The 15,675-nt window shown below is 66.9% G+C and overlaps 1 protein-coding gene across 5 annotated transcripts; it reads left to right on the forward strand.

Annotated features, from left to right (window-relative positions):
• The first annotated feature begins 4 nt into the window (after positions 1-4).
• Positions 5-11,908, forward strand: GUCD1 (guanylyl cyclase domain containing 1). Of its 5 annotated transcripts, XM_018045025.1 has the most exons (7): positions 519-642; positions 1,778-1,889; positions 5,277-5,361; positions 6,015-6,180; positions 7,218-7,309; positions 8,991-9,232; positions 9,680-11,908. In XM_018045025.1, exons 3-7 carry the CDS (start codon positions 5,351-5,353, stop codon positions 9,769-9,771), a joined length of 603 nt encoding a protein of 200 aa, XP_017900514.1. In that variant the 5' UTR covers positions 519-642; positions 1,778-1,889; positions 5,277-5,350; the 3' UTR covers positions 9,772-11,908. The 5 variants fall into 5 exon arrangements, with proteins under 5 accessions (XP_017900510.1, XP_017900511.1, XP_017900513.1 ...); XM_018045021.1 differs by lacking the exons at positions 519-642; positions 1,778-1,889 and adding an exon at positions 5-313 and having other exon boundaries at positions 9,680-11,900; XM_018045022.1 differs by lacking the exons at positions 519-642; positions 1,778-1,889 and adding an exon at positions 5-313 and having other exon boundaries at positions 8,994-9,232; positions 9,680-11,900.
• Positions 11,909-15,675: the final 3,767 nt, after the last annotated feature.

Genomic DNA, 15,675 nt, shown 5'->3' on the forward strand with positions numbered 1-15,675 from the left:
CGAGTGGCGGCGGGCGAGGTGTCTCGCCTTCGCGTTCATCCTTATCGCGCCGGCTGGGGAACGCGAGCTCGGGTACAATAGTTCCGGGCCCGGGGAAGAGCGGGGCTGATGACCGGACCCAGGTGCCGCCGGAAACAGCGACCCTCGGGCCGGCCCGGGCCGAGGGGGAGTCGCGGTCCCCAGCCCCCGACGCCAGACGCGGGCTGGACGGCGAGGCGGGCGGCGGCGGCGGCGGGGGCCCGCGGCCGGGACCTGCCCCCGCAGGGGAAGCCTGGGAAGCCGACGGCGCCGGGGAAGGGGTGCCCCGAGCGAGGCGAGTGCCCCCGGCGTGCGGACAGGGAAGGCGGGGACCCGGAGGAGCGGGCCGGGGGGCTGCGGGCGTGGGAGCCGGGCGGGCGGGCCGGGGCGGGCCCAGGGCGGGCCGGGGCGGGGCCTGGGGCCGCCGCCGCCTCCCGCCCCTTCTCCCCCCGGGGCGCTGGTGCTGGCGGCCCGGGAAGCCGGCGCGCGCCGGCCGCGCGCTCCCGTCCCCAGTCGACGCCAGAGCTGCCGCCCGCGCCGGGCCGGGGCCATGGGAGCCCCGCGCCGCCCGGGTCATGAGGACGGAGGTGGACGCGGAGGCAGCGGGGCCGCCGCTCGAGCCCGGTCAGTGTGGTCCCCCCGTCACCCCGGGGATCGCGGTGGGCGCGGGGCAGGGCCCTGGGGATCGGGGAGCGGCCCTGACCCCGGGGATCGCGGTGGGCGCGGGGCAGGACTCCGGGGATCCGGGGGCGGCCCTGACCCCGGGGATCGTGGTGGGCGCGGGGCAGGACCCCGGGGATCGGGGATCAGGGTTGGGGGGCAGCCCTCGACCCGGGAATCGAGTATGGGGGGGAACCCCGCCCGAGCGCCGGGCAGGGTCCGGCCGCGCGACCTTGGGCCGACCGCCGCCGCGGCCCCGGCTGTTGAGCTCTGAGCAAAAGCTGGGCAGGTGTGCGCTCCGGCGGGTCCCGCCGGGCCGGCTGCGGTCAGTTGGGGTTTGTTTGTTTTCCCTGATAACTCCCCGAGCAGGGACACCCCTGGGCATCTCTCGCTTGCGGTCATGGAGGGAAGGAGGGTCCTGGTTGAGCGGCCGGGGCGGGGGGAGGGGTCACCTTTCCCTGGAGCGAAAAGTCCTCTTTGGAGCTGCTTTGGGGAGAGCCTGTCCCCTCTCCGGTAACTGAGGCCTTAGAAGGGGCAGGCAACTGGCAGGGCAGTGAGGGCCAGCCTGCCCCTGGCCTCCGAGACTCCTGGCTGTTGTCTTGCTGCGGAGTCTTCCCTCTCTAGTCCCGCCTTCCCCGGCGCCTGAGTTCCTTTGCTGGGGGGTGGGGAAGGGGGCGCAGACTGATAAATCAGCGGCCAGCTTCCGTGTGCTTTTCTGAGTGGGAGAGGGGGAGCAGTGGTTCCCCACCCCTCTGCAACATACAGTTGACAAGAAAGGGCCGGTGAACTCTACAGTGAGGTGCCCACACGGGGGAGACCGCAGCCCTGAGGCATCCGTGGGGCACGACTGTGGCTGCAGCAAGGATTTGGGTCCAGGGCTGTCCCCGGGGTTTGCTGTCTCCTCCTCCGGTTGTCCCACTCTGAGATCTTGGACCAGACACTTGCCTTTCCAGAGGCGCCTCCGTGGGGTCATGACTCACATTTCCAGGGCGCCTTCTCTGAGCAGGCACTCTGCCCGAGTTGTTTACATGCAGGGCCTCATTAATCCTCATAACGACTTGGGTGAAGCTGGTTCCTATTGTCACTTGCACTTTTGCAGATGAGTCGACCAAGAGCTTAAGTATTCAGGGCCAGGAAGCTGCCTTCCTTCCTTGAGGACAGCTGCCAGCTGAAGCCAGGCCAGCCCCTTCCAGGCAGACCCTGGCCCTCAGGTGGGACGGGCTGTGGCTCCAGGTGCCTGGCAGCAGCTTTGGGCTTGGAAGGCCTGCCCTTATTGGGTTGGCTGACTTGCTTGTGCCTGGATTGGGGGTGGCCCCGAGGTGGGTGTTCAGGCGCCTCAGGGGTGTGGGCAGGATCAAAGCGTAAGAGATAAGGGTGAGAAGAGGTGGGGCAGAGTTCCTGAGGGCCCCAGCCAGCGGCGGGCGGTGCCACGTTTCACAGTTGGGGAGGCAGAGACAAGAGTCGGAGCCTGGCCACAGGTGCCCAGCCAGCCAGTGCCAGAGCCTGGGCGCAGAGTCAGGAGGAGCCGTGGACAGAGGACCATAGTCTGGAAGCCTGGGGGAGGGGGAGTCCTGCAGTGACCCGGAGGCTCAGGCCGCTCGAGGGAAAGGGAAAAAAAAGATAACCGCCTTCCATTCACCACCGAAGTGTGTCTGCCGAGGTCTCCGGGCTGGGAGGAGGCAAACGCTGCGTGTCTGCCACTGAGGAGTTCCCCACGGGTCTGGCGGGCAGACAGACACCAGCTCCGGTCCTCCAGGTGGAGGGGAAGTGACCGAGGCGTTTGCATGTTCAGAGATGGGAGACAGCCTTCTGGACAGAGGGATCTGCAGGAGCCAAGGCTGGGGAGCAAACAGCCCATGGAGAGAAAGCGAGGAGGCAGCATGCAGCTGCGGGAGGGGCTCTGGAAGGGTGGCAGCAGCCTGCGGAGGCCTCTGCCCCTGCTCAGCCTTCGGCGGGGTATTACTTTGGGACGTGAACACCTGGACGGCAGGGCTTGGTCCCGTGATCTAGTGTGCCCAGGGCCTAGCACACCGTAGTGGGCCCTCGGGAGTTCATTTTCTTTCCAGCAGCGGTTTCTGGAGCGTCAGTCACCAGGCACTGGGAAAAACAGCGAATAAGATGAGCCAATCCTCTGCCCTGGGGCCGCTTCCAGTCGAGCAGGGAGACAGGCAGGCTTTCTCTGCGGTGGTGTCACTTTTGCTGAGCACTGTGGAGGAGCCCCTGCTCCTGAAGGCGGTCAGTAAACGCCTCTCACGGGGCGGGGGGCACTTTGAGCCAGGACCTGAGCGACAGAAAGGGGCACACTTGAATCCCGAGGGTAAGAGCGCTCCCCCGGGGCGAGTGGGGCAGGCCCAGCAGGGCTTCGCAAGGGGTAAGAACTGTCTCCTGAGGGCCGTGGAAGACTGTGGAGGGACCCCTGCGGCTGCTGTGGACTGGAGAGGGACGGGGGGTGGGGTGGGGGACAGGCAGAAGGCGGGCAGGTCGGGGCCCGTGGGGCCCAGTCCGCAGCAGTGGGCGGAGGCAGTTGCTGCAAGGCCCAGAGAGGTGGCCTGGGCTCCTTTTAGGGCCTCCTGGGGCCGGGGAACAGAGAGAGCGCAGCCTGACCCCCGACTGGCCTCAGCGCCCCGGGCCCCAGCCAGATGGAAGGCGGGGCTCCCGGCCGCACCCGTGAAGGGGCGCTGGGGACATTCTTGCCCCAGGGGCCAGGCGGCTCGGCCAGCAAGCGGCCTGCTCTCAGCAGTGCCGCCCTGCTTTCTGTGGGCCCTGCGGGTGAGGCGGGAGAGGAGAGAGGTCACGGCAGTGCAGGCAAGGCACAGTCCTGGCCCCTGCCCCAGAGAGGGCGTGGACGGTCCAGCAGGGCAGGGGTCCACTCGGGGGCCCGGGCCGGCGGAGTGCCGATGAGCGACGGGGCACAGCCAGCCTGCCGTCCGGGGGGGCCTGGGAGGTGCTGGCCTCTGAGCCAGGCCTTGAGGCCGGGGAGGGTGTGGACGGGAGGGCGGGAGCTTGGGACCCCTGCAGGCGACAGAAGGTCGCAGGTCGCAAGGCCAGGATGGGCCGCAGGGCTCCCGGGCGCCTGCTGGTTGGTCCACGTAGGGGTGGGATGGGGAAGGTGCTGGGGGTCAGCTCTGTGCGGGCCGGTTGCACGTTCAGGAGCGTCGCCTGGAGACCCCAGAGGGGGAGACCACAGCAGCCGAAAGGGCGTCCTGAACGAGCAGGGTGTCACGGCCGGTTCTTTAGCTCTGAGCTCGGAGCAGATTCCCGGGACCCCGGGGCAGGAGGGCCCCCCAGGCCCTGGGCCAGCGGGCCTGCCACGGCCCCGCTCTCCGGTCTTACGGCGCATCCCGCACGGCCCCTGACCCGGCCCCTGGTTTTCCTCAGCCGCCCGTGTGGGCTGTCCGCCCGGCCACTCCCCACCGAGTCGCCAGTCCGCAGGCAGGGCACTCATGGGGCTCTAGGGAAATGTTTGTTGACCAAAAGGGAAATCAGACCAAAGTCCCCACTTGAGGGATGGCCAGACCCAGCCCACACGTGGAAGTCAGCAGCCCAAGCCAGCAGGAGAGCTCAAACCGGAACGCCCAGGCCAGGCCCTTGCTGTTCTGCCCCGGGTAGCATGGCCCTGGCTGATAGGTGACTGCTCCCTCCTTGTAACCCCGGGGGCTGTGGAGTCAGCGGCCTTGGGAATTGAGACAGGAATGTTTGCCGAATGCCTCCGGGAGCCCCCCGCCACAGGGCTCCAGAGAGGGGCCACGGAGGGGCTTGGTGCCCGGGGCGGGGGGCCGTGCACCATGCGGGCAGCGTGGTGGAGAAGTCTGCAGACAGGATTTGGCTCTGTGGCCTGGGGGGCTGAGCCATTCCAGGCGGGAGGGATGGGGCACGTGAAGGCTGCAGCCCGGGGAGGGCGAGGGGCGGGTGGCAGCAGTGGGCCCCAGGGCGGTAGCCACGCGGGCCTTGTCTTAGGGGGTGTGGGGGCCACCCCACCGAAGGCCTATGCACAGGGCTCACCCGCCCAGGCTGGCGCTTGGGGAGACCTCTGTTGTGGCAAGGAGAACAGGCTGAGGGGCCCAGAAAGGCTATGGACCGTCCTCGAGTGGCCCCTTGGGACCTGAGTGGGCACCAGCGGTGGCAGCTCCAGTGGGCGTGGGGTGGCGGGCACTGCGCCAAGAGTCCATGACCCCCTCCTGCCCCTGCCACCCATGACCCCCCACCGTCCTCCTCCCGCCTGTGACCCCCGCGCCCCTTCCGCCCCCCCACGCCCCTCCCGCTCGTGACCCCCCTCCCGCCCGTGACCCCCGTCCCGCCCCTGCCATCCGTGACCCCGCACCGTCCTCCTCCCGCCCGTGACCCCCGTGTCCCTCCTGCCCATGACCCCCCACCGTCCTCCTCCCGCCCGTGACCTCCCCCTTGCCCCTCCTGCCCGTGACCCCCCACTGTCCTCCCGCCCGTGACCTCCCCCTCGCCCCTCCCAACCGTGAGCCCCTCCCGCCCCTCCCGCCCGTGACCCCCCTCCCGCCCCTCCCGCCCGTGACCCCCCTCCTGCCCCTCCCGCCCGTGACCCCCGCGCCCCTCCCAACCGTGACCCCCGCGCTCCTCCCGTGCAGGGGACTTCGTGCAGCTCCCGGTGCCCGTCATCCAGCAGCTCTCCCACTGGGACTGCGGCCTGGCCTGCTCCAGGATGGTGCTCCGGTGAGTGTGCCGGGCCGGCCCACTGATGGGGGGCGGCGCAGGGGGAGAGCCCTGGGCGGGATTCGTCGTCCAGGTGGCTGTCTCCAGCTGGGGCTTCGGGGAGGCCCAGCATCTACCCAGGCTCCACCCCAGCTGCGGAAGCCCGCGGCGGTGGGCCAGGCCCCCCAGGTCTGCCTCCAGAGGATGCCCAGAGTCTGGAATGGCCAGGAAGTCACAGGTGCCCGGGCCTGCCCCACAGACTGACCCCCAGGGCCGAGACGCAGGGCCCTCCTGCAGCCCCCTGACCTTGGACTCTTGGGAGACGGGGTCACTGGGCAGGGCAGCCTCCTGCTCCCCTTCCTGGAAGTCCAGGCAAGACAGGTGTTCCGTGCCTAACGCTCAGGGAACCGGTGAGGAGATGTGCTCCACTTAGAAGGTCCTGAGATGAGGCTGGAGAGGCTGGCAACTGGCCCAGAGTCACACGGCCATGAGGGACGCCAGGCGCAGAGTCCAGGCCCCGGACGGGGACCTGCGTGGTGCCCGGGAGGCCCCGGGCAGTGTGCGGTCAGGACCTAGGAGTTCACGATGCAGGGCGGAGCCTCGCGGGGGCACAGACTCACACAGCGGGCCCTCAGGGAGGCTGCCCCGAGGCTCAGCGGGCACTGTGCCCACAGGTACCTGGGCCAGCTGGACGACGCTGAGTTCGAGAGGGCCCTGCAGGAGCTGCGGCTCACCAGGAGCATCTGGACCATCGACCTGGCCTACCTGATGCGCCGCTTTGGTGTGCGGCACCGCTTCTGCACCCAGACCCTGGGCGTGGACAAGGGCTACAAGAACCAGGTGCGCCGGCCGCGGCCTTCCGGGCGCGGGACCGGGCCCCGGACCGACACGCGCGGCCAGACCAGCCACCGGGGCCCAGCAGCCCAGACACCCCCACCCCCACCTGTCCTGGACGCATCTGCCAACTTGCAGAGGCGCCCCGGCGACCTTCACGGTCCTGCCCTCTGCTGCAGCTCAAGCCGGCTGGGCCTCGGGCACCTGTCTTCCTCCGGCCGTCATTTGCTGGTTTTCCTCCTTCGTACGGGGACAGCCAGCTCCAAGTTGGGTCCCTGGTGTTCTAGAAGGAAAAAAAAAAATCTACTGTCTTTCGTTTTTATAAAAAAGGAAGGCTGCCAGGGACCTCCTTGGAGGTCCAGTGGCTCAGACTTGGCGCTTCCAACGCAGAGGGCGTGGGTTCCATCCCTGGCCGGAGAACTAAGATCCCAGGAGCCGTGCGGAACGGTCAAGAAGATAACTCGAAAACACCCCCCTAAAAAATAACAACAAAAATAGAATGCCCGTAAAGCCTCATTGAGACCCTAGTGCACTCTGCCACCCTTAGAGCCAGGCCTGCCTCCAGCCTGGGCCGAGCAGAGAGTGCCTGCTGGCCTCGTGGGCAATAGGCCCAATACCCCGCGGCCATTGCCCATCCACCTAGCTCTCCTTTGAACTATCCAGGCCAGGGGGAAAGGCTGGCGGATCTGGTGTGGTCAGCGTGGCCTCGAGGTGGAGGAAAGGCCCAGAGCAGTTCTCTTCTGCCTCCCCCGTGGGGGCCCTGGCCCCCCGAAGGCCCCTGCGCCAAACAGACTGTGTCCTTTGCTAACACGCGCCGGCTGAGTCGGGTGGGTGGCGTCCAGACTCCCGCCCACCCCCAGGGTGCTGGCCCAAGCCTGCCGCCCGCCCGTCTCCCGAGCATCCTCGCCAGCCTCGGGCGGTTCCGCCGCCCGCAGGCCGGGCCGTGTCCACTCCCGACCCCTGTGCTGTCTGTGTCCTCCCGGGGGGGGGGCGGTGTGAGGGCAGCCGGGGCGGCGGCCTCTGCAGCTGCTTTGCCCTTGCAGTCCTTTTACAGGAAGCACTTCGACACAGAGGAGACCCGGGTGAACCAGCTCTTCGCACAAGCCAAGACCTGCAAGGTGCTGGTGGAGAAGTGGTGAGTTCGTGTGCCGCCCCCGCCGCCTTCCTCACGCACCTGCCACCCCAGGGCTGGTGGGGGGAGGCCCCCCTTGGGAAGGGGCAGGCCTGAGCTTTCCCACCTTGCTGGCCATGGGCACTGACTTGTACCCGCCCCGCCCCCTGAGCCTTAGTTTTTCCATCCATAAAATGGGAACAGGTAGGGGGCTATGTGACCTAGGCTACACAAACTCTGGCCTAGGGTGGACCCTGAGCGGGCACACAGGACAGGTGAGCAAGACAGATCTGGCCAGCCCTCGGGCTGCTCGGGGAGTGCTGGCCGTGCGGCAGAGCACACGGACCCCGGTGGCGGGGGCACGGCCTGGGGAGCGCGCTGGCGCGGCGGGAGGCTGGCAGGGAGGCCTGGCCAGACCTCCTCCCGGCTGCCTGACCTTAATAGGTCTCCCTCTTCTCCACACGGGGCGGGGGTGGGGGGGTAGGAGACTTGCCCAGACGCAGGCAGCTTCCTCCCCAGCCTGCTGCGGGCACTGCGCCCAGCAGGCGTCCGGCTCCCAGACCCGGGCTGGTCTCTCCTTGGGTCTCCCGTCCTCCTGGATTTCTGTCTTCATGGTCACGTGACCCAGGCACATAGCCCTCTGTGCACAGGGAGGTTTCCGCGTGTCCCCAGTCCACGTGAGCGCGTGTTGGAGGGTGAGGTGGCCGGTGTTAGCTCGGTGGCACCTGACCGGCTGTGTGGAGGGCGGGGGCCGTTCCCGGCCGGACACGCCCCCGCCCCCCGCACAGTGAGTCCCACAGTCACCCCAGCCGCCCAGCCATGCACTGACCCGCACCTGGAACCCCCACCCCGGGCCCTCCCTCCAGCTGCGCCCTGTGCTTCCCGGTGGCTGAAGTCCCCCTCGGGGTCATACCTTCTGCTGGGAGCTCAGCCAGCTGCTTCCTCTCAGAGACCCAGTGGAAAAATGGCACACCTCCCCGGGCCAAGGCGTCAGAGCAGGCTGCCCTGTGACTCGGCGGGGCTGGAGCTGGGCCCGGCCACAAGGTGCCCACACGCACCCCCAAGGGGCCTGGAAGGAAGGAGGGCTCAGCGTGGCTGGGCATTGGCCCCGCAACCCCCAGTGAAGACGGTGGGGCCCAGGCACTGGGGAATCCCCCCAGCCCTTCCCACCTCAGGTCTGTCTGGGACTTGCCTCCTCCCGGGGGCCTCGGAGGGGCCAGGGCCTAAGAGTCTGGAACAGCCGGCTGACCCGGGGTTCCCCTGCGGGCGTTGCCAACTAGCCTTTCCCAGGCAGCCCCTTCTGCCACAAGGAGCCTCAAACAGAAAGAGAAACAACCCTTGCTTGGTTCCGATTGGGGGAAGTAAGTTAGACTGCCCGTTCACACTACTGATGCACCCTTCAAGGTAAAAGACTGGGGCAGTGAGGGGCAGGCCCAGAGATGGGGTGCCGTCTGGAGTCGAATGGTCTCCCTGAGACAGGCCTGTGGGCCCAGCGTGTCCTGGGCACCCCCCTGCTCCATGCTTGGTCCCCCGCTGAGCCCCGCCCACCGTGACAAAGCAGGCGGGTGCCCCCTGCACAGAGCTCAGGGCGGATGGGAGGCGCAGCCCGGGCTCCAGGACATGGGGCAGACCGGGGCCCGGCAGGGGTCCGCAGGAGGGGCCCGGGGCCCCGCGGCACCGGCTGACGCCCGTCCGCCCCCCACAGCAGGGTGAGCATGCAAGACATCCAGGCCCACCTGGCGCAGGGCCACGTGGCCATCGTGCTGGTGAACTCGGGGGTGCTGCACTGCGACCTCTGCTCCAGCCCCCCCAAGTATTGCTGCTTCGCGCCCAGCGGGCCCCGCTGTTTCTGCCGCTCACCCGACTACCAGGGCCACTTCATCGTGCTGCGCGGCTACAGCCGGGCTGCCGGCTGCGTCTTCTACAACAACCCGGCCTACGCCGACCGTGAGTGGGGCGGGTGGGCCCCACCGCCTTCTCCCCGGGGCCCCTGCCTCCACTCAGGGCCCAGCCCAGGGCTGCAGTTCCCGGCGCCCCCAGCCCCCAGGCCAGCCCTCCGTGCTAGAAAGGGAGGTCCGGGGACCCTGGTCAGGGGACTAAGAGCCCACACACTGCGCAGAGTGGCCGAAAGAAAAAAGAAAGTCTGCCCGGCCCTGGCCCTGGCCCCCGCCCCCGGCCGGACTCCCCACGGCCCCGGGGACAGGGAGGGACCACAGACAGCCCTGCGGCCTCCAGCGAGTCCCTCCCCTCTGGGCCTCCCTTTCTCCTGCTGAATCGGGGAAAGCGCAGGGGACAGGCTCGCAGGGGCCGCAGCGGCTGCAGAGAGGGCGTCCCGCGTGGTGGGGGCCAGCCAGGGTACCCCCTGCTGACCGCCCTGCCCTCCTGCCGCAGCAGGAGTGTGCAGCGCCAGCGTCAGCAACTTCGAGGAGGCCAGGACCAGCTACGGCACGGACGAGGACATCCTCTTCGTCTACGGGGACAGCTGACAGCGGGGGCCCGCCACGCCCTGCCCCCGGAGGCCGCTCCAGAGGCGCTGGCCCAGGCCTGGGGCTCAGACGAGGCGCCGCGTCCCTGCTGGCTGTTGACGTCGTCCTCCGGGCCAGAGGCCAGCTCCCGCTGCGCTCGTCTGCCCCCACGGGCGCCCTGGTGCCTGCAAGCCAGGCGCAAGAGCCCCTCTCCCCACAGACCCAGGACCCAGCCCCAGGAGAGCTGTGGGTCTGTTTGTGTGGAGACCGTCGGTGTAGCCACCCTGGGCCCCAGGGCTGTGTCAGCTCCAGCCTCCCCGGGATCTGGTCAAAAGGCAGGCGCCCTGGGCCCGTTGCCCCCTTCCCCCACCCCCGCCCAGGGGGGCCCAGTCCCTGCGGCTGGTGGCCAGGCCCCTGGGGAGGGCTGGACCTCAGACAGAAAGGCCTCAGGCCCCTGCAGCCCTCCTTGGAGTGGACACCTGGGCTGTGGGCGGGACCTGGCTCCCGCTGGCACCCCGAGGGCCAGGGCCAGCGGCCTGGGCCCCAAAGACACTCCCCGCCCCCCGCCACGGCACCTCCTGCCTCAGTGCAGGCAGCCCCACATCTCAGGGTTGGGTGCTGGGGCCCTGGGCCTGCACGCCTGATCGTGGCCGGGGGCGGCCTGTGGCCTCCCCCCAACCCAGCGCTCACTCCTGGCCCTCTGCAGAGAAGGCCGGGGGGTCTCTGTCGGCAGAGGGAGTAACCTAACCCAGGATCACACAGCGCGGACCCCCGCATGGACTGGGGCGGCCTCCTGTTCCTTTTTTAGCCGGGGGAGGCGTGTGCGTGCGCGCGTGCGTGCGTGCGTGTGCGTGTGTGTGTGATTTAAGTCTTTTTTTTAAGCCGGGGGTGGGTGTGTGTGTGTGTGCGTGTGTGTGTGCGTGTGTGTGTGCTCGTGTGAGATTTAAGTCTTTTTTTTTTAGCCGGGGGAGGGTTTTTTTTGAGATTGAAGTTTTCACTTTTGGTGGCGTGAGACTCAACCTCAAGCAAGACAATAATAGTGGGGTCACAGGTACTTTGGAACCATGGACACCTCTTTTCACGGGCAGATAAGCCAGGCCAGGATCTCTTCCAAAGCCAGGGGGACCCGGGGCTGCAGGCAGGCAGGCCTCGCGCCACAGCCAGAACCTGACTCAGGACAGTGGTGGGGCTGCGTCTTGAACCTGGGTCTATGCCCCTGGAGAAAAAAGGGAAATGGGTCATTCCCAAAAGGGGCTGGGACACCTCCTGCCCCTGCCCTGGGTTACCTCTGGCCAGGGGGTCCGGGATGCCCCCGTCAGCTACAGCACCTAAGTCTTGGTCGTCGGTGCCAGAAGCCTGATGCTGGGGCAGCAGCTTCCGCCGCTTCCCAGGCTATGGACCACCCAGGACCACCCAGCTGTACAGCTCCTCTACCCAACAGCCTTGACCGAGAGGCAGGCACTTCTGGCCAGACAGCCACCCTAGGTTCAAAGGCTAGCGCTGCCTGCGGGCCCGTCTCGTCCCCGTTGCCTTAACCCTGGGTAGCCTGAGACCAGCCCCCCCCGCCCCGAGCCCTGGTTCCCACGGCCGGGAGGACCACACGTGGCAGCTGCAGGCTGGGCGCCCCTGGAAGGGGCCCGGGTGACCCCGGTGAGGGCGGCGGTGTCCAGGGAGACAGCGACAGAAAGGGGTGGCCGCCCTTGGGGAGGCCCACTACTCTGGCCGGCGGGGGCTGCCCAGGGAGCAGCCGCCAGTGTCCATGTTGCCTTCATCCATCAGATACACTGTCCCCAGGTCGGAGGAGCGAGCCTCTCGGGGAAGCCACAGGTTAGAGGTCACCCGTCTGGAAGGTTCACAGGAGCTGCCTGGCCCTGGGGCCGACACCACCTGCCTGGAGGGGGTCTCGGAGGCGAACCTCACCGTGTTGTGTCCTGTTCACGCACAAATCATGAAAACGGGGCTGGAGACAGCAGGACGCGGCCCACGACCCCGTGACCCCTTGGCCACACGTGGAGGGGGGTGCCCTGGACCGCTGGCTGTCTCCCCAGCCACCTAGGGGCAAAAGGGATTTTATGCATCACAGGGATTTTCATATGTGTTATCTCGTTTGTAATGAGCCATTCTCAATAAACCTGGTCCTCACTCGAAGACCCTGGCAGCCCCCCCGCCCACCTCTGTGATCCAGTCTCCTTGGGACGGTCGCTCCTGAGCTCACATGTAGGTGTGCTGGCCACCGGCCGCCCGGGCGTCCTCACGACGTGACCAGAGGTGCTAAGGGGGGGACAGCTCAAAACCGAGCGCAAAGGATCACTGGGGATCCAGGAGACCAGAGTGCGGAACCTTCCAGAGACCGTCGACTCTAAAGCCCTGTGCTGAGAGCCAAGGGTGCGAAGCTCTATCTATATGACGGTGCCCTGACCAGGCCAGCTCGGCTAGCAAGGCGTGCCCAGGCAGTTAGGAGGTGCAGAAAAGGCTCTGATCCTATGGTGGGGGGACCCCGTTCACTCAGGGGCTCCCCAAACTGCTTTGCCGCACAGTTCATTTCTGTGGAACCCTGGTCTTCCCTGAATGATGCTGACCTTTGGGTAAGCCCTGGTCCAGCATCCTGAGGTCATCACTCAGGACTTGCCTGGTGGTCCATTGGCTGAGAACCCACCTTCCGACGCAGGGCCCGCAGGTATGGTCAGGAAACTTTTAAGATCCCAAGTGCCGTGGGGCAACTGAGCAAGCAAGCGGACGGTTGGCTGCTGATCCTCTGGGGACTTAGATCGCCAGCTCCTCCCACAAAAGCAAAACCACTGGCTCCACAGTGACCTCCAGCTCCCCCAAACGCCGGGGTCTTGTTCGCTGGTGGGACGACTAAGCTGAAATCTGAAGGGTCCACCTGTGGCCAAGCTGTTCACCCAAAGCTGCACAGCCCCAAGCTGGAAGTAGACATGGGTCCTCTGCTCAGGGGCTAGAGGCCCAGGCCAGTCCACCCGGTAAGCCTTGCTGCGCTTTTACCAGCTCTGCCACCGATAAAATATGACGTCAGACTGTCCAGGTCACTCATGTCGAGGCGCAAGGGGAGAGTCTGTCCACCCTGATAGGGCCCACTGGGACAAGCCTGGTGACCGCACCTCAGCGCCATCCAACGGCCACCTGGGCCCGTCCCTGGGCTGGGCAGAGCAGCGTCCCCACCACCGTGGACCCCGCACGAAGGACGCAGCACTTTCTGATGCAGAGGTTGCCCCTGCGTGCAGAGAGGTGATTCTGGCCAAGGGCCGGCCTGTTTCTCCTGCAGGGAAGGAGGGCGCTGTGTCCAGGGCTGGGCCCTGCGCAGCACGCCCCCAATTCCATCGCACCTCCCACCAGCTCTCGGGACTATCTGCGGTGGGCACTTGTTAGGGTCACGGAAGTGCTGCTCCCATCCGATCAGGCACTTTGGGTGCACTGCTGTGGCCCTTGAAACTCATCTGGGTGGTGTTCTTGGCTTTCGGGGCGGCCTGCAGCCTGACGAGGGTGCGCCTTTCATCAAAAGCTTACCAACAAAGAGTGGGCGTCAAGGGGCTCGGTGGACCCTCTGCACGCCCTGCCGTCTGTCCGTGGGCACCTGGAGCCCTTCAGCAGGGGAGAGCCTCCTCACGGGCCCGGCCTCCCTCTCGGCCTCCTGGTCCACTCACCCTTGTAGAGCAGTGTGGTCACTGCACGCACCTGTCCCTAGGAAAGTCACTTCCCGGGGACACCTGGACAGAAGTAGTAAAAAGGTCAGCAGGACTTATTTCAAACTTTGGGGCTGAGCAGAGGCTGAGGTCCAGGCCCAGAATTCCCTCCTGGTCTGGGAGTCCCGGCTCTGCTCTGCAGGGCCTTTGGCCGGATTAAATCAGGCCTACCCAGATTATCTAGGATAATCTCACTCGCTTGGTTAACTGCCTACAGGCTTAAATCACACTGGCCAAATACCTTCACAGATTAGTGTCTGATTGGGTAAAAAGAGACAGCAGCCTGGCCAAGGTGACAGCTTCCAATGGCTGCCCCCGTCCGCAGAAGTCGCTGCCAGCCTAAATGGAAGGCTCTCTGGCTGCGGAGCGCGGGCTTCCGCAGCCACGGTTCCCAGGCCCTGGAGCTCAGGCTGAGCAGCTGTGGCCCGCAGGCTTTGCTCCCCCACGGCAGGTGGGGTCTTCCTGGCCGGGCCGGGGGTGGAGCACACATCTCCTGTACTGGCAGGTGAGCCGCCAGGGAGGCCCCTCACTTCTCTTCTTATTCGGCTGTGCTGGGCCTTCCAGCGAGATTTTCCATCTTTGTTGTGGCACGTGGACTGTTCAATGGCAGCACGTGGGATCTCAGTTCCCCGAGCAGGGGTTGAACCCGGCCCCGCCCTACAGTGGAAGCGTGGAGTCTCAGCCACTGGACCACCAGGCAAGTCCCCCATCGGTCTCGCTTCAAACCATCCCGCACAATCAGCACCTGGGATCATCTTTTAATTGCATTATATAATTCACCCAACAAAGTTTAACCACCTCAAAGTGACCAGAGTGACCAGATTCAGCGGCTCTGGCACACCCACCGTGCTGTGAAACACTCCTCTCCACCCAGCCCCCAAACGCTTTCATCCCCGGAGAAGGAAACCCGGTGCTCCTGCGCCAGCCCGCCTCACCCGACCAGCCTCCCCGCCCGCCCGGGCACAGCAGCGCCACCGGGGAGTCCGCAGGGAGAGCCCAGACACAGCAGAGCCTGGCGCCCTGGCCCGTCCGCCGCGGGCAGAGGTGCCCTCCCTGGCAGGCGCGGGCTGAGGGCCGGCCGCTACTCTTTCACAATCCTGGGGGTGTAGTCAGGTTTGACAGCTTCGGCAAGTTCCCGAGCATACATCTCGTATCTGCCTGTCATCTGAAAGCGAAAACAGCAGGACTGAGTGGTTCCTCGTTTCATTCTGACCGCCCTCGTTCGCGCCCCTCACCTGCTGCCACTAGAGGGCAGCTGTGGGACAGAAATGCGACCGGAAGGCCGGCTGGAGGCCAGGATGGTCTCAGGCTGGGATTCGGAGATGCCACCCCCGCCCCAACCCCGGCGTGACCCCTCCGACCCCGATTCCGGGGCGGTGGCGAAGATCACTGAGGCCGACGTGACTCACGCCCCGGCCCCTCCTGCTGGAGCACCTCTGTGATCTTCCACCAGGAGGCGTGGCGGGCTCCCAGGCAGGGGGAGGAGGGCCGTCCTGCCCCCCGCGCCTCCACCCGAGAGGGGTTGACCTGCTGCTGCTCACTGGCAGGAGTGGGTCCCCGGGATCCACACCCCGGTGGCCTGGCTCTGGAGGGCCACCCACTGCACGCGGCGTCTCATCCTGGACACAGCGGCTTGGGAGAGGCTGGGGGCGCGGCAGGAAAACCCGCCCAGGGCGCTCACACCCCGTCCTTCCCACCGCCCCCTCCCTCCCAAGGCTCTGGCAGGAGCGGGGCCGGCGTCACAGCCGGGACGGCTTCTGCTTTCAGAAAGCTACTAATGAGAAGCCACTCAGCTCACTGGCTCCCGCTTCCCATCCGTGCGGAATCCGGCATTAATCTAAGCTTCCCAGGAGGACGAGAAACAGGAGACCTTCGCGTGGGCAGCGCCCTATTGCTCAGTCCCCCGGGACTCAGGGAATGCCCAAGGACCCGTGCTCACAGAGACAGGAGTCTCGGGCCTGGAGCCCATGTCTGGCTGGCCCCCCGGCACCACGCCCACCCCACCCCCGCCCCCGCCCAGGAGTGCTGGGCCGGCCTCCCATCGTGACGGTGTGACGTCTGCGCTGAGAAGCGGGTAAGGAGTTGGTGGGAACACCCCGGGAGGCTAACACGGCGACACTCCAGCTGTGTGCCTGATGCGCTGTATTCCGGGGTGGGGGGGCCCCAGGCCGCAAGCATCCTGCTCTGGGAGGCGGGCACTTACGAGCCTTGGAGACCCGCCACC

This window comes from Capra hircus, unplaced genomic scaffold, assembly GCF_001704415.2.
Source record: "Capra hircus breed San Clemente unplaced genomic scaffold, ASM170441v1, whole genome shotgun sequence".
NCBI classification, from domain to species: Eukaryota; Metazoa; Chordata; class Mammalia; order Artiodactyla; family Bovidae; genus Capra; species Capra hircus.